Below are 18,049 nucleotides of genomic sequence, written 5' to 3'. Positions count from 1 at the left end.
TGGACTAGTGGCCATGGGAGGTAATGACAGGGGAGTCAGTTGTGAACGCGAAGGGACTGGTGGCCATGGGAGGTAATGACAGGGGAGTCAGTTGTGAGTATGAAGGGACTGGTGGCTATGGGAGTTAATGAGAGGGGAGTCAGCTGTGAGTGTGAAGGGACTGGTGGCCACGGGAGGTAATGACAGGGGAGTCAGTTGTGAGCGTGAAGGGACGAGTGGCCATGGGAGGTAATGACAGGGGAGTTAGTTGTGAGTATGAAGGGACTGGTGGCTACGGGAGGTAATGACAGGGGAGTCAGCTGTGAGTGCGACGGGACTGGTGGCCACGGGAGGTAATGACAGGGGAGTCAGCTGTGAGCGCGAAGGGACTGGTGGCTACGGGAGGTAATGACAGGGGAGTCAGCTGTGAGCGCGAAGGGACTGGTGGCTACGGGAGATAATGACAGGGGAGTCAGCTGTGAGCGCGAAGGGACTGGTGGCTACGGGAATGTTCGAGGAGGGAGCGTGGTCAGGCGAAAGAAGAGGGCGGTAGAGCGTGCCGGTAGGGCGAGCGTCCAGAGTCAGCGAGAGTGATCGAGAAGGGGGGGGGGGGGACGTGACCTCGTGTTGGTACATAAGGGGGATATGCGCGGGAGACTCAGGGCTGTCGCGGTGGGGATCTCCGCCTTATGTCAAGTGAACGCATCTTCAACAAAGTTCGATCTCAAGAGAAGTGTGTCAAGACGTCATTACATTGTTATACAGGGTGGCCCAAAAGTCAGGACACATAGGGGTTGTTATGATACAGGGTGGCCCACAAGTCAGGACACACAGGGGTTGTTGTTGTTATCATACAGGGTGGCCCACAAGTCAAGACACATAGGGGTTGTTGTTGTTGTTATACAGGGTGGCCCAAAAGGAGGAGGAGGAGGCTGTCCGCTGTCGACCTGCGATGCGTCAAATCTCGAACTACGCTGGGCAGAAATGTATTCGAATATAGATGAGGACGGTGATAATAAAAACGACGATAATAATAACAACGATAATAATGATGTAATAAGGATGATAATAATAACAACGATAATAATTATGTAATAAGGATGATAATAATAACAACGATAATAACAACGATAATAATGATGTCAAAACGACGATAATAATAACAACGATAATAATGATGTAATAACGACGATAATAATAATAACGGCGGTGGTGGTGGTGGCGGTGGTGTTAGCGCTAGGTGGTGGTGGTGGTGGTGGCGGTGATGGTGGTGTTAGTGGTGGTGGTGGTGGCGATCGGTGGTGGTGATGCTAGGCTCAGGTGGCGGTGGTGTTAGCGCTAGGTGGTGGTGGTGGTGGTGGCGGTGATGGTGGCGGTGATGGTGGCGTTAGTGGTGGTGGTGGCGATTGGTGGTGGTGGTGGTGCTAGGCCCAGGTGGCGGTGGTGGCGCTAGACGTTGCCGACGCCGACCAGCAGGGCGATGAGGAAGGCTACGTTGCCAGCGACGTAGACGCCAAGAACGGCCGACTTCACGTTGTGCAGCTGGGACGCGCACAACAGCAACAACAACAACAACGTCAACAACAATGTCAACAACAACGTCAACAACAACGTCAACAACAACGTCAACAACAACATGATTGCTGCGTCGTGCCTGCTGGTTGTGGTTGTGCCTGGTGGTTGTGGTGGTGGTGATTGTGGTGGTGGTGATTGTGGTGGTGGTTGTGGTTGTTTTTGGTGGTGGTGGTGGTGGTTGTGGTTGTTTTTGGTGGTGGTGGTTGTGGTGGTGGTGGTTGTGGTGGTGGTGGTTGTGGTGGTGGTTGTGGTGGTTGTGGTGGTGGTGGTGGTGATTGTGGTGGTTGTGGTTGTTTTTGGTGGTGATTGTGGTGGTGGTGGTGGTGATTGTGGTGGTGGTTGTGGTTGTTTTTGGTGGTGATTGTGGTGGTGGTGGTGGTGGTGTTGGTGGTGGTGGTGATTGTGGTGGTGGTTGTGGTTGTTTTTGGTGGTGATTGTGGTGGTGGTGGTGATTGTGGTGGTGGTTGTGGTGATTGTGGTGGTGGTTGTGGTGGTGGTGGTGGTTGTGGTGGTGGTGGTTGTGGTTGTTTTTGGTGGTTGTGGTGGTGGTTGTGGTGGTTGTGGTGGTGGTGGTTGTTTTTGGTGGTGGTGGTTGTGGTGGTGGTGGTGGTGGTTGTGGTGGTGGTGGTTGTGGTACCTTGCTGTTGTGGTTGTGCTGGAGTTTCCCTTCCCGGAGTCCCTGCACCACATGGCTCATCTCAAAGCTCTCCCCGGACTCTGCAGCAACAACACAAGTTGCTCACACAAGTTGCTCACACAAGTTGCTCACACAAGTTGCTCACACAAGTTGCTCACACAAGTTGCTCACACAAGTTGCTCACACAAGTTGCTCACACAAGTTGCTCACACAAGTTGCTCACACAAGTTGCTCACACAAGTTGCTCACACAAGTTGCTCACACAAGTTGCTCACACAAGTTGCTCACACAGGTTGCTCACACAAGTTGCTCACACAAGTTGCTCACACAAGTCGCTCACACAAGTCGCTCACACAAGTTGCTCACACAAGTTGCTCACACAAGTTGCTCACACAAGTTGCTCACACAAGTTGCTCATACAAGTTGCTCACACAGGTTGCTCACACAAGTTGCTCACACAAGTTGCTCACACAAGTTGCTCACACAAGTTGCTCACACAAGTCGCTCACACAAGTCGCTCACACAAGTCGCTCACACAAGTTGCTCACACAAGTTGCTCACACAAGTTGCTCACACAAGTTGCTCACACAAGTTGCTCACACAAGTTGCTCACACAAGTTGCTCACACAAGTTGCTCACACAAGTTGCTCACACAAGTTGCTCACACAAGTTGCTCACACAAGTTGCTCACACAAGTTGCTCACACAAGTTGCTCACACAAGTTGCTCACACAAGTTGCTCACACAAGTTGCTCACACAAGTTGCTCACACAAGTTGCTCACACAAGTTGCTCACACAAGTTGCTCACACAAGTTGCTCACACAAGTTGCTCACACAAGTTGCTCACACAAGTTGCTCACACAAGTTGCTCACACAAGTTGCTCACACAAGTTGCTCACACAAGTTGCTCACACAAGTCGCTCACACAAGTTGCTCACACAAGTTGCTCACACAAGTTGCTCACACAAGTTGCTCACACAAGTTGCTCACACAAGTTGCTCACACAAGTTGCTCACACAAGTTGCTCACACAAGTTGCTCACACAAGTTGCTCACACAAGTTGCTCACACAAGTTGCTCACACAAGTTGCTCACACAAGTTGCTCACACAAGTTGCTCACACAAGTTGCTCACACAAGTTGCTCACACAAGTTGCTCACACAAGTTGCTCACACAAGTTGCTCACACAAGTTGCTCAGCAAGTTGCTCACACAAGTTGCTCACACAAGTTGCTCACACAAGTTGCTCACACAAGTTGCTCACACAAGTTGCTCAGCAAGTTGCTCACACAAGTTGCTCACACAAGTTGCTCACACAAGTTGCTCACACAAGTTGCTCACACAAGTTGCTCACACAAGTTGCTCAGCAAGTTGCTCACACAAGTTGCTCAGCAAGTTGCTCACACAAGTTGCTCACACAAGTTGCTCACACAAGTTGCTCACACAAGTTGCTCAGCAAGTTGCTCACACAAGTTGCTCACACAAGTCGCTCACACAAGTTGCTCACACAAGTTGCTCACACAAGTTGCTCACACAAGTTGCTCACACAAGTTGCTCACACAAGTTGCTCACACAAGTTGCTCACACAAGTTGCTCACACAAGTTGCTCACACAAGTTGCTCACACAGGTTGCTCACACAAGTTGCTCACACAAGTTGCTCACACAAGTTGCTCACACAAGTTGCTCACACAAGTTGCTCACACAAGTTGCTCACACAAGTTGCTCACACAAGTTGCTCACACAAGTTGCTCACACAAGTCGCTCACACAAGTTGCTCACACAAGTTGCTCACACAAGTTGCTCACACAAGTTGCTCACACAAGTTGCTCAGCAAGTTGCTCACACAAGTTGCTCACACAAGTTGCTCACACAAGTTTCTCAGCAAGTTGCTCACACAAGTTGCTCACACAAGTTGCTCACACAAGTTGCTCACACAAGTTGCTCAGCAAGTTGCTCACACAAGTTGCTCACACAAGTTGCTCACACAAGTTGCTCAGCAAGTTGCTCACACAAGTTGCTCACACAAGTTGCTCACACAAGTTGCTCACACAAGTTGCTCACACAAGTTGCTCACACAAGTTGCTCACACAAGTTTCTCAGCAAGTTGCTCACACAAGTTGCTCACACAAGTTGCTCACACAAGTTGGCTCACACAAGTTGCTCACACAAGTTGCTCAGCAAGTTGCTCACACAAGTTGCTCACACAAGTTGCTCACACAAGTTTCTCAGCAAGTTGCTCACACAAGTTGCTCACACAAGTTGCTCACACAAGTTGCTCACACAAGTTGCTCAGCAAGTTGCTCACACAAGTTGCTCACACAAGTTGCTCACACAAGTTGCTCAGCAAGTTGCTCACACAAGTTGCTCACACAAGTTGCTCACACAAGTTGCTCACACAAGTTGCTCACACAAGTTGCTCACACAGGTTGCTCACACAAGTTGCTCACACAAGTTGCTCACACAAGTTGCTCACACAAGTTGCTCAGCAAGTTGCTCACACAAGTTGCTCACACAAGTTGCTCACACAAGTTGCTCACACCAGTTGCTCACACAAGTTGCTCACACAAGTTGCTCACACAAGTTGCTCACACAAGTTGCTCACACAAGTTGCTCAGCAAGTTGCTCACACAAGTTGCTCACACAAGTTGCTCACACAAGTTGCTCACACAAGTTGCTCACACAAGTTGCTCACACAAGTTGCTCAGCAAGTTGCTCACACAAGTTGCTCACACAAGTTGCTCACACAAGTTGCTCACACAAGTTGCTCACACAAGTTGCTCACACAAGTTGCTCAGCAAGTTGCTCATACAAGTTGCTCAGCAAGTTGCTCATACAAGTTGCTCAGCAAGTTGCTCACACAAGTTGCTCAGCAAGTTGCTCAGCAAGTTGCTCGCAACTCCACAACCAGAGTTCAGTTCAAGTTGGTTGTGTTGAACCTGGGTGGGAGTCTCAGATGCCCACGAACCACCGCCACCCCCTCCCCGCTACCCCCCTCCCCCAACCACCACCACCACCCACCACCACCCCCCACACCACCACCACCACACCCCACACCTCCACCACCACCAACCCCCCACCATCCCCCCACTCCACCACCCCCGCCCACCACCTCCACCACCACCACACCCCACACCTCCACCACCACCACCCCCCCACCATCCACTCCCCCCCCCCCATCATCCAACCCCCCCCACCACCCGCCCCCCCACCCCCCCCCCCACCACCCCCCCACCAACCCCCCACCACCCACTATGGTCGGCTCCGAAGCAGCCCAGGATCTCGAGCAGCGCCTCAGCGGCGAGCTGCCCAGAGCAGCGCCCCCATGAGGAGCAGCTTGTCCCAGCGGTCGGGCAGGTCCAGGGCCACCATGTCCACCCCCAGGAAGAGGCAGGCAGCTGCACCAAGCCGGTAGCACGGTAGCAGTGGTAGTGGTGGTAGTGGTAGTGGTGGTAGTGGTAGCGGTGGTACCAGTGGTAGCAGTGGTAGTGGTGGTAGTGGTAGCAGTGGTAGTGGTGGTAGTGGTAGTAGTGGTAGTGGTGGTAGTGGTGGTAGTGGTAGCAGTGGTACCAGTGGTAGTGGTGGTACCAGTGGTAGTGGTGGTAGTGGTGGTAGTGGTAGCAGTGGTAGCAGTGGTAGCAGTGGTAGTGGTAGCAGTGGTAGTGGTAGCAGTGGTAGTGGTAGCAGTGGTAGTGGTAGTGGTGGTAGTGGTGGTAGTGGTAGTGGTAGCAGTGGTAGTGGTGGTAGTGGTGGTAGTGGTAGCAGTGGTAGCAGGTGGTAGTGGTGGTAGTGGTAGTGGTAGCAGTGGTAGCAGTGGTAGTAGTGGTAGTGGTGGTAGCAGTGGTAGTGGTGGTAGTGGTGCCAGTGGTAGTGGTGGTAGTGGTAGTGGTAGCAGTGGTAGTGGTAGCAGTGGTAGTGGTAGCAGTGGTAGTGGTAGCAGTGGTAGTAGTGGTAGTGGTAGTAGCAGTGGTAGTAGTGGTAGTAGTGGTAGCAGTGGTAGTAGTAGCAGTGGTAGTGGTGGTAGTGGTAGCAGTGGTAGTGGTAGCAGTGGTAGTGGTAGCAGTGGTAGCGGTGGTAGTGGTAGCAGTGGTAGCAGTGGTAGTGGTAGCAGTGGTAGTGGTGGTAGTGGTAGCAGTGGTAGTGGTAGTAGTGGTAGCAGTGGTAGCAGTGGTAGCAGTGGTAGTGGTAGCAGTGGTAGTGGTAGTAGTGGTAGTGGTAGCAGTGGTAGTGGTAGCAGTGGTAGTGGTAGCAGTGGTAGTAGTAGCAGTGGTAGTGGTGGTAGTAGTAGCAGTGGTAGTGGTAGCAGTGGTAGTGGTAGCAGTGGTATCAGTAGTACGGCAGTGGAAGTAACAGCAAAGGAGAGGCACATGTTAGCATACATCACGTAGTCTATAGCATGTAACATGTAGTGTTATAGCACGTAGTCTATAGCATGTAACATGTAGTCTACAGCACATAGTGTATAGCGCATAGCACGTAGTCTATAGCACGTTAGTCTACATCACATAGCATGCACGTAGTCTATAGCGCGTCGTCGATAGCACATAGCATGTGTCATGACAGGGGAGTCAACCTGCAGTGCGAGGTGGACTGGTGGACACGGGAGGTAATGACAGGGGAGTCAGCCTGCGGTGCGAGTGGACTGGTGGACACGGGAGGTAATGACAGGGGAGTCAGCCTGCGGTGCGAGTGGACTAGTGGCCACGGGAGGTAATGACAGGGGAGTCAGCCTGCAGTGTGAGTGGACTAGTGGCCGCGGGAGGTAATGACAGGGGAGTCAGCCTGCAGTGTGAGTGGACTGGTGGCCACGGGAGGTAATGACAGGGGAGTCAGCCTGCAGTGTGAGTGGACTAGTGGCCACGGGAGGTAATGACAGGGGAGTCAGCCTGCAGTACGAAGGGACTAGTGGCCGCGGGAGGTAATGACAGGGGAGTCAGCCTGCAGTGTGAGTGGACCGGTGGCCACGGGAGGTAATGACAGGGGAGTCAGCATGCAGTACGAAGGGACTGGTGGCCACGGGAGGTAATGACAGGGGAGTCAGCCTGCAGTACGAATGGACTAGAGTGGCCACAGGAGGTAATGACAGGGAGTCAGCCTGCAGTGTGAAGGGACTAGTGGCCACGGGAGGTAATGGCAGGGGAGTCTGCCTGCAGTGTAAAGGGACTAGTGGCCATGGGAGGTAATGACAGGGGAGTCAGCCTGCAGTGTGAAGGGACTGGTGGCCATGGGAAGTAATGACAGGGGAGTCAGCCTGCAGTGTAAAGGGACTGATGGCCACAGGAGGTAATGGCAGGGGAGTCTGCCTGCAGTGTAAAGGGACTAGTGGCCATGGGAGGTAATGACAGGGGAGTCAGCCTGCAGCGCGTAGTCTATAGCGTGTAGTGCGAGCTACACACGGTGGTGTTACCGGCAAGGATGCGAGCCGCTGTCCCCACGAACAATGAGCCCAATTAAACAGCGGCCTCCTGCAGCACAGACACACACAGGCAAAGGTCCCCCGCGTAGCCTTTAACGGACTGTCAGGGCAAGTGCTGTTCATACCCACAGGGCACACAGACAAAGATTCGCTATTTTGTTTTACACCTGAAGACGGACGCTTTTGTGTTGCGACCGAAAACGTCGCGTTTCCTCTTCATTTCATTATTAATTTTTTTCTACCCACGTGACTTTGCCAAAAGAACCGGAGAGTATGGATTCCTGCAGCCACGAAAGCTTCAAATCAGCAAAAACAAAAATCCCCCCGTGTAGCCTTTAACGGACTGTCGGGGCAAGTGCTGTTTCGTAGCGATGAGCAGAAGCACCCTATGATTACAAAGATCCCCCGTGTAGCCTCAGCAGACTGTCGGGGCAAGCGCTGTTAGCGAGCAGCACCTATGAAGGCCGGCACGGCACACGAGGGGGGTGGGTGGCCAGCACCACGCCCGGCCGCCTTTGTCTCCCTAGTGGGCGTTGTTTACTGCACACCGCACCAGGTAACGCATTTGAGGCCGAGTCGACCTAGGGGATGCCCGGGACCGGTTCAGATAACCGTCACCGGTGTTGGCCTGTGATAACCGGCACTGTGGCACACACGAGGGGGTGGGTGGCCAGCACCACCACGCACGCCCGGCCGCCTTTGTCTCCCCCAGTGGCGATGTTTTACTACGCACCGCGCCAGGTACTCATTTGAGGCCGAGTCGACCTAGGGGAACCTAAAGGACCGAGTTAAATAATCGGTTTTGGTGGTGGTGGTGGTGGCACCTGGGCCCGTCCCGTGACCTCCTCCTGCACCTAGCCTGGCACAGCGGCCGACCCGTGGCACCTGGGCCCGTCCGTGACTACCTCCTCCTGCACCTAGCCTGGCACAGCGGTCGACCCACGGCACCTGCTGGGTCTGTCCCGTGACTACCTCCTCCTGCACCTAGCCTGGCACAGAGTGCCTCCACTTACATCGGGGTGTTGGGGTGAGGCCTGAAGACCGCCATGATGGGTTGCATCAAGGCCAGGAACATGACGATGCAGCCCAGCACCGAGTGGGCCCTCTGTGAAGACAAAGATTCCCCGTGTAGCCTCAACAGATTGATGGGGCAAGTGCTGTTAGCGAGCACTTGTGGCACTTGTGAAGGCCGTCACTGTGAGGCCGGCGGGTGGCCAGGCAGCCACCCACCACGCCTGGCCGCCTTTGTCTCTCCCCCAGCGGCGCTGGAGGCGGTGGGTGGGTGGGTTGGTGGTTTGGTGGGTGGGTGGGTTGGTGGGTTGGTGGGTCAGTGGGTGAGTGGATTGGTGGGTTGGTGGGTGGGTGGTTGGTGGGTCGGTGGGTCGGTAGGTCGATCGGTGGGTGGGTGGATTGGTGGGTTGGTGGTCGGTAGGTGGGTCGGTGGGTGGGTGGGTTGGTGGGTTGGTGGTTGGTGGGTCAGTGGGTGGGTGGGTGGGTTGGTGGGTCGGTGGGTCGGTAGGTCGATCGGTGGGTGGGTGGATTGGTGGGTTGGTGGGTCGGTAGGTGGGTCGGTGGGTGGGTGGGTTGGTGGGTTGGTGGGTTGGTGGGTCAGTGGGTGGGTGGGTTGGTGGGTCGGTGGGTGGGTTCGTGGGTGGGTGGGTTGGTGGGTGGGTTGGTAGGTCGGTGGGTGGGTGGGTCGGTGGGTCGGTGGGTGGGTGGCTCGGTGGGTGAGTTGGTGGGTTGGTCGGTGGGTTGGTGGGTTGGTGGATGGGTGGGTTGGTGGGTCAGTGGGTCGGTAGGTCGATTGGTGGGTGGGTGGATTGGTGGGTTGGTGGGTCGGTAGGTGGGTCGGTGGGTGGGTGGGTTGGTGGGTTGGTGGGTCAGTGGGTGGGTGGGTTGGTGGGTCGGTGGGTGGGTTCGTGGGTGGGTGGGTTGGTGGGTGGGTTGGTAGGTCGGTGGGTGGGTCGGTGGGTCGGTGGGTCGGTGGGTGGGTGGGTCGGTGGGTGAGTTGGTGGGTGGGTCGGTGGGTGGGTGGGTTGGTGGGTCAGTGGGTGGGTGGGTTGGTGGGTCAGTGGGTCGGTAGGTCGATTGGTGGGTGGGTGGATTGGTGGGTTGGTGGTTCGGTAGGTGGGTCGGTGGGTGGGTGGGTTGGTGGGTGGGTGGGTTGGTGGGTTGGTGGGTTGGTGGGTTGGTGGGTCAGTGGGTGGGTGGGTTCGTGGGTGGGTGGGTGGGTTGGTGGGTGGGTTGGTAGGTCGGTGGGTGGGTCGGTGGGTCGGTGGATCGGTGGGTGGGTCGGTGGGTGGGTGGGTCGGTGGGTGGGTTGGTGGGTGGGTCGGTGGGTGGGTGGGTCGGTGGGTGGGTGGGTCGGTGGGTGGGTGGGTCGGTGGTGGGTGGGTGGGCCTGGGCAGACTCACCCCGCTCCATCCCAGGCGGTAACAGAAGGGGATGACGAAGGCGGTGATGGTGGTGAGCACGGCGAGCACCATGAGGCCGCGGTGCAGCTGGAACCAAACCTTCTCGCCCAGCAGCTTCGTGTTGGGCCACACGGGCTTGAAGAAGCGTGCGAGCACCACGCCCACGCTGCACAGGCTCAGCCACGCCACCAGCATCAGGGCGCCTGGGGCCAGGGGGGGGAGGGAGTGGGGGAGAGGGAGTGGAGGGACGGGAGTGGAGGGATGGGAGGAGAGAGAGAGAGGAGGAGAGGGAGGGATGGGAGGAGAGGGAGGGAGGGAGTGGAGGGAGTGGATGGATGGGAGGAGAGGGAGTGGAGGAGAGAGAGGGAGTGGAGGGAGAGGGAGGGAGGAGAGGGAGTGGAGGGAGTTGAGGGAGTGGAGGGATGGGAGGAGAGAGAGTGGAGGAGAGGGAGAGAGGGGGAGAGAGAGTGGAGGGATGGGAGGGATGGGAGGAGAGGGAGGAAAGGGAAGGAGTGGAGGGAGTGGATGAGAGGGAGGGAGTGGAGGGAGTGGAAGGATGGGAGGAGAGGGAGTGGAGGAGAGGGAGTGGAGGGAGGGAGTGGAGGGACGGGAGGAGAGGGAGTGGAGGGAGGGAGTGGAGGGAGGGAGTGGAGGGAGGGGGGAGGGGAGTGGAAGGGAGTGGAGGGAGGAGAGGGAGTGGAGGAATGGGAGGAGAGAGAGGGAGCCAAATAACTCTCAAGTTATTTGGCTGCTGCTGTTATGAAGTTCCACATGGCAACAATGATGGTCACGACCACCGCTTACCACCACCATCTCCGCTCACCACCACCGCTCACCACCACCACCACCGCTCACCACCACCGCTCACCACGACCACCTCCGCTCACTACCACCACTCACCACCACCAACACCGCTCAGCACCACCGCTCACCACCACCACCACCGCTCGCCACCACCGCTCACCACCACCACCACCGCTCACCATCACCGCTCACCACCACCACCACCGCTCACCACCACCGCTCACCACCACCGCTCACCACCACCGCTCGCCACCGCCGCTCACCGTGCGCCTTGACGAGGTTGTTGGAGCGCGTGACGGCCACCTCCACCGGAGATCCGAGAGGAGCGATGCGATACCTGGAGACCATTGGCTGCACATCGTGTTTCTCTATCTCTCCTGTACGTAGACACGCAGGCACGGGGACACGGGGACACGGGGAGAATGAGACACGCAGGAGTGTGTCTGTGTGTCTGTGTGTGTGTGCACAGGTGCGTGTCTAGGCAACGTTGTCGTGGACAGTGCTGTGGAGGCGAGGGTGGGGAGGGCCAATTTAAATTGGCCTTTACCCTCAGGGCGTTTGTGACCACCACAGCAGCTAAATGGGGGCTCTGGAAGGGTGCGAGGGGCTGGTGACCACCTCCACCTTAAATAAATTACCACGTAAAAAATATCTCGTTAATAAGCTTGTGCCGTGGGGACAGGCGTCTATGACGTCTCCTGGCCAAACCCCATTTGGCGGAGCCAGGAGAGTGAATCTCTACCCTCGGGGCTCCTCCAGAAACAACAAAGAGCCACTGCGGGTGGCCACGTGGAATGTTCGAACGCTCACTGAGGAGGAGAGGCTGCCACTCTTCTGCCCTCTGACCATCGACTTGTCATCTGTAAGATGCGCCTGCCATTCTTCCACTCCAGTCCTGGGTGTATACCCAGGACTCCATTCAAACCTAAGGTGGCCTGGTCTCAGCTAGCTGATTAAAGTTGCAAGTGAGAATTTCATCATCGCTTGTGGTTGCGGTTGGCATCGTCCCCCACTCCTCCAGATGTCGAGGGTAAATGGGTTAGGTTTAGGACTGTGACTTATGCAGCGGCAATGACTGCTTTGGGTACGCGGTCCAGACCTCCCCAGAGACCCTGGGTGACAGAGGAGGTGTTCAGGATGGCTGAGAAAAAGCGACAGGCCCACTCTAATCGTCTACAGCATCCCACATCAGAGAATGAGGAGGCTTACTGCAGCCTTCACTCGGAGGTTGGGAGAGCCGTGAGGCGCTGCAAGGATGGGTGGTGGTCGCGGGTTGCTGAGGAGATGGAGTCTGCCTCAGTGGCCCGCGATCACAAATCTCCATTTAACTCCATCAAAAAAGTAACCTGCAGCGCCACACCTATTCCCATGTGGTACAGGAGGGAAAAAACGGTGATCCAATCTCCGACCCCCAAGAACAGGTTTGCAGATTTGCTGAGCATTTCTGTGAAGTCCTGGGGAGGGAAAATCGCTCAGCCAGGAAAACATCGTGGCACAAAGTGAAGATGACCCTGCTGAGGCTGCGGTGCCTCAAATATTGGAGGAAGAAGTTACCCCTGTGAGTGGCTGGCTGAGATGCCATCTGTTGAGGAAGTACTGAAGGCGATCCAAAGTCTGAAACCAGGAAAGGCAGCGGGCAGAGATGATCTCCCAAGCGAAATGCTGAGGGAGGGTGGCGTTTGTGCACAGACTGCCCTATATCACATCCTAACAACAGTCTGGACCACTGAACGGGTTCCGCAGGATTGGAAGGATGCCCTGTGGTCCCCCTTTTTAAGAAGGGGGGACCGCACAGACTGTAACAACTACAGGGGCATCTCACTCCTCAGTGTGCCGGGAAAGGTCCTGGCAATGATTATTCAACATGGCCTTGCCAGGCACGCTGAGGAGAGGCTTGCGGAGCCCCAATGCGGTTTCAGGAAAGGGCGGTCCTGCACAGACGCCATATTTTCTGTCCGTCTGCTACAGCAGAGGTGTAGGGAATTCCAACAAGACCTACATCTCTGCTTTATTGACCTGGTCAAGGCATATGATACCATCAGTAGGCCTGGACTCTGGGTTGTTCTTTGTGTTTTCGGAGTCCCTGACCCTCTGCTCACGATCATTAAGAACCTTCATGATGGTGAGTGGGCCCGGGTAAAACTACATGGCCGAAAGTCGGAGCCATTCACTGTTCACTTTGGGGTGCGACAGGGATTTCCTCTGGCTCCCACATTGTTTAACATCTTTTTCGACCACGTAGTTCGTGAAGCCTTTGATGGCTGTAGCTGGCCTGCTACGATCCCTCATGGGTTTAACCAGGCTGGATTGTGTGAGGAGCTCACAAATCCTTGAAAGATCTGGGCAAAGTCCCATCGGTAAGCTCCTCCGGCAGGCAAGGCTGCGTTGGCTGGGTCATGTAGCCTGCATGCCCAGTCACCACATGCCCAAACAGCTTTGTTCGGCCGGATAGAGGGGGCTAAACGGGCATGGCACGGGCTAGAGAAGAGATGGAGTGATGTGGTACAGGAGGACGTGGAGCTGAGTGGACTTGCCGATGACTGGTACCAGCGGTGTCAAGATCGGCCTCTGTGGAGGAGGCTCGTGAAGGATGCTACTAGGCAGTTGGAGGCAGTTGGAGGCAATCGCCCTCCAACAACAACGGAGGGCGGAGGAGCGACGCTCACAACAACGAGCGGAGCGCCGGGTGGCTAAAGCACAGCAGGTTGGCACAGTAGGGGACACAGGTGGTGCATCAGCCAGTCATCTCAGTCATCTCAGTCAGTCGACCCGTGGCACCTGGGTCTGCCCAGTGACCTCCTGCCAGCGGGCGTTCGATACTTCACGTGGCCTCACGGTGCACATAGCCTGGCACAAGCGTCGTGGTGACGTCACCGCCACTTAGTGGTGAATGGCGGTTGTTGTTGTTGTGTGTGTGTACAGGTGTGTGTGTACAGGTGTGTGTGTACAGGTGTGTGTGTGTGTACAGGTGTGTGTGTGTGTGTACAGGTGTGTGTGTACAGGTGTGTGTGTACAGGTGTGTGTGTGTGTGTACAGGTGTGTGTGTGTGTACAGGCGTGTGTGTGTCTGTACAGGTGTGTGTGTGTGTGTACAGGTGTGTGTGTACAGGCGTGTGTGTGTGTACAGGCGTGTGTGTGTACAGGTGTGTGTGTGTGTACAGGTGTGTGTGTACAGGTGTGTGTACAGGCGTGTGTGTACAGGTGTGTGTGTGTACAGGTGTGTGGGTGTGTACAGGTGTGTGTGTGTGTACAGGCGTGTGTGTACAGGTGTGTGTGTGTACAGGCGTGTGTACAGGTGTGTGTACAGGTGTGTGTGTGTGTACAGGTGTGTGTGTACAGGCGTGTGTGTGTACAGGTGTGTGTGTGTACAGGTGTGTGTGTGTGTACAGGTGTTTGTGTGTACAGGTGTGTGTGGGTGTACAGGTGTGTGTACAGGTGTGTGTGTGTGTACACGCGTGTGTGTGTACAGGTGTGTGTGTGTGTACAGGTGTGTGTGTACAGGTGTGTGTGTACAGGTGTGTGTGTGTGTGTGTACAGGTGTGTGTGTGTACAGGTGTGTGTGTGTACAGGTGTGTGTGTACAGGTGTGCGTGTGTGTACAGGTGTGTGTGTACAGGCGTGTGTGTGTCTGTACAGGTGTGTGTGTGTGTGTGTACAGGCGTGTGTGTGTGTGCGTACACAGATGTGTGTCTATACAGGTGTGTGTGTCTGTACAGGTGTGTGTGTGTGTGTGTACAGGTGTGTGTACAGGCGTGTGTGTGTGTACAGGCGTGTGTGTGTACAGGTGTGTGTGTGTGTGTGTACAGGTGTGTGTGTGTGTGTACAGGCGTGTGTGTACAGGCGTGTGTGTACAGGCGTGTGTGTGTGTGTACAGGCCACGCGTCCCACCATCGTCTGTCTCCCCGTGCGCCAAGAAGAGGTAGTACTGCTTCTTGAGGTCGGCCTTCCTGGGCTCGGTGGCCACCTGGCTCAGGGTGAAGGAGCACTGCAGCATGCCGTCGGCGACCCGTGCCGACGCGTTGGACATGCTCGCCTGCGCCCACCACCACAGACGACAACAACAACAACAACGAGAACAACTTTCGATGTAAAGCTTTCGTGACTGCAAGGATTCATCTTCTTTGGTTCTTTCGGTAAAGTCACCACCACGTAGAATGAGAATAAAATAATAAATTGATGAAATAAAATAACGCAATAATATTCTCACGACGTTTCGGCCACAACACAAGCGGCCTTCATCAGGTGAAGGGACGAGACTGTCTGGAGGACAGCGCTGGAGTGAAAAAGGCACGCTCAGATCGCGACCTTTAAGCTGCGTGAGAAGAGACAAAGCGCCTTGACAAAGGAATTAGCATAGAATGTAGCATTGAAATGGCTGAGTGATTAGCTTGTGACTGGTCACAGAAATAGCTATGTTAAAGTTAAAGCATACACATCCGCAGAGGCATCCCTTGACAAAGGAATTAGCATAGAATTTAGCATTGAAATAGCTGAGTGATTAGCTTGTAACTGGTCACAGAAATAGCTATGTTAAAGTCAGAGCATACACATTACAGAGGCACCTAGTACAATCAAACAGGAGAATTTAGCATTGAAATAACTAGGCTAATTTACCATTGAAATAACTGAGTGATTAGCTTGTGACTGGTCACAGAAATGGCTATTTTGAAGTCAAGGCCTACACATCTGAGCGATTCACAGTAACTGGGTATACACTACAATATATAATGAATAGTGAACCAATAAAAATAAAAAATATAATTACCTCAATGTTATCAATAAACCTCTATATATTATACAATCAGCTAAGCTACCAACATTAAGTCGTTATATATCACAATGCTATATGGCAAAAAATGGGTGGATTCTTACCCTCAACTTTAGCAACACGGATAGCTACGGGCCCCGTTCAGACGGACGAGTTCATCCATGGTCGGAACAGAGGAGGGGAGACAGACAGCTGCGAGGCGCTGTTATACTCCATGTTGTAAACAATACCATTAACCGTGGTGTGAGAGGTATTAAGAGTCAATGCCAGCGAAAGAGCTGCGGTCTGAAGGTCATCGTAAAATACAATTAATTAAGAATGAGAATGGTTTAAAACATCTTTCCAATGGTTACTAAGCCAGAATCCATCTTCTCAGTTGAAATTGTCTCTGTGCTTGTATATGTGAATGGCCTCATGAACGAATCTCTCATGGTAGCCGGTTGGTTTGCAAAGAACCTCCGTCTTGGAGAAGTCAATGTCATGTCAGCCCACTGAATTATAACAGTGATCTGCCACGGCAGAGGAGTTCGTTCTACCGTGTTTCAAGTCTGCTTTATGTTCGCGGATGCGTCCGAGATATGTCGTTTGGTTTCTCCAATGTAGCTACTACCACAGAGGCACTTTAGTTTGTAAACGCCCGGGTACTGTATGTCTGGAACAGCATCTTTTACAGATGGAACTAGATCACGGATTTTATGTACTGTGTTGAATCGGACCTGGATCTTGTGTTTATTCAGGATTTTGGAGATCTTTTTAGTGACCCCTGCAATGTAGGGTAAGGTGTTGGTTTTGAGTGGCTCCACAAGAGGATCCTTTTTCATGACTGGAGTGATGGCTTTGCGGATTGTGTAGTCGGAGTACCCATTAGCCCTGAGAGCCTGGTGTACGTGCTTGAGTTCACTGGTAATGTGTTCCTGGTCGGAAATGCATTGGGCTCTATGGTATAGAGTCTTGATGAGGGAGTTCTTCTGGGATGGATGGTGGTGGGAATCCGGTTTCAAGTAAGCATCTGTATGGGTAGCTTTCCTGAGCCACTCTGTCTGATGAGCCACTTTGTTGAGCTATCGTTTGTGATAGGCAGGGTCGCTTCTGACAAAGAGCTACACATCAGCTTAGTGCGGCCTTACCTGGTAAAATAAAAGAATTACGTTTTAGTGTGGGTCTCTGTGGGTCTCTGTGGGTCTCTATGAGTCTCTATGGGTTTCTATGGGTCTCTATGGGTCTCCGTGGTCTCTGTAGGTCTCTGTGGGTCTCTACGGGTTTCTACGAGTGTGTAGAATCAACGCCACGCATTTCGATGATTTGACTGCTGCTATAAATGTCGACATGACGAGGACGACAACGTCAGCCAGACACGCTTCCGAAAACCCAACTAAGAGGCGGCTCGTGACATCGTCACGAGGCGAGGCTCTGTCGCGAGTGGCCTCTCCGTGTTCAGATCGGGAAAAGAAAAACCCCCGTTGTGTTTACTGGCCTGCCCGTGAGCAGCGGAACGACTGCCTCGTCTGCCAACGGTAGGCATTTACAAACAACAACAACAACAACAACACGCAAACAACAACACAGCATGAGCCCTTGAGTCCACACCGCACGACCCCTACAGTGTTGCCAAAAGCCCGGGGGGTGGCTTCAAAAGAAAACATTATTTTTTCACGCTTCCTGAGAAATCTGCCAACAATGCCAGGGCAATGCGCCTGCCCTTCGCTGCTCCGGAGTGCCACGTGGCTGAAGGATCCCGGGCGCCCGCGTTGGCGGCGACGGGCGGCCGAGCGGGAGGCCCTGTCGACTTTTTCGAAGCCACTTTCGCGCACACCGGCCAGCGCGCCCGTTGCCCGCCGCCGTCCCGTTTCGTTCTCCGGTGAGGTGACGGTAACGGCAGCCTCGCCGCGAGCGTCACCCGCTTTTTTTGCCGAGGCGCCCTGGCCCTGCCACCGCGCGACACGGCCGACGCGACGGAGCTTGCCAAATTGGCCGCGTCGGAACGGGGGCGGTGGGTTGGGGTTTTCAAACGGCAGCAACAGCCGCCATTCGCCACCAGGCGGCGGTGACGTCACCACGACGTCACCCGCCACTTAAACGACACGCGCTCTTTCGCGCACAGGCGCAAGGCTTTTGGCGACCAACTTCAGTCATCGTGTAAAGGTTTTTTTTTTTTTGGGTTGGATCGCGCAAGTGCTAATGTTTGTGTCGTAACCCTCCATTTCTATCCCCCCCCCCCCCCCGTTTGTTGCTGGATGTGTAATCAACGTCGTGCTACTCGAATTGCGAACGTCGCGGATTTACTCTCCAACACACCGGCTGGGCCGAGGTAGTACGCTACACTATAAACCTACACTACACACTGCAATCCACTACACACCACGCTACACACTGCACTAGTAACTAATTGGCGCTACGTTCACGACGTGACGAATCCCTTGCCGATTGGCCGTGTCGGGGTGGCGGAGGGGTCACGACACAAC

The 18,049-nt window shown here is 54.4% G+C and overlaps 1 protein-coding gene across 1 annotated transcript; it reads right to left on the bottom strand.

Moving 5' to 3' along the window:
• Positions 1-1,428: 1,428 nt before the first annotated feature.
• Positions 1,429-15,328, bottom strand: LOC142907105 (putative ferric-chelate reductase 1). Its single transcript, XM_076056190.1, has 6 exons — positions 14,708-15,328; positions 11,085-11,198; positions 10,018-10,220; positions 5,441-5,492; positions 2,192-2,271; positions 1,429-1,521 (listed from the first exon to the last, which is right to left on the bottom strand). The coding sequence occupies exons 1-6, from the start codon at positions 14,844-14,846 to the stop codon at positions 1,429-1,431; spliced, it is 681 nt and encodes a 226-aa protein (XP_075912305.1). The 5' UTR covers positions 14,847-15,328.
• Positions 15,329-18,049: the final 2,721 nt, after the last annotated feature.

The sequence above is a fragment of the Petromyzon marinus genome, chromosome 74 (assembly GCF_048934315.1).
Source record: "Petromyzon marinus isolate PM22_M1 ecotype Great Lakes invasive population chromosome 74, UKy_Petmar_22M1.pri1.0, whole genome shotgun sequence".
NCBI lineage: Eukaryota > Metazoa > Chordata > Hyperoartia > Petromyzontiformes > Petromyzontidae > Petromyzon > Petromyzon marinus.
This window is presented reverse-complemented; position numbering and strand designations above follow the sequence as displayed.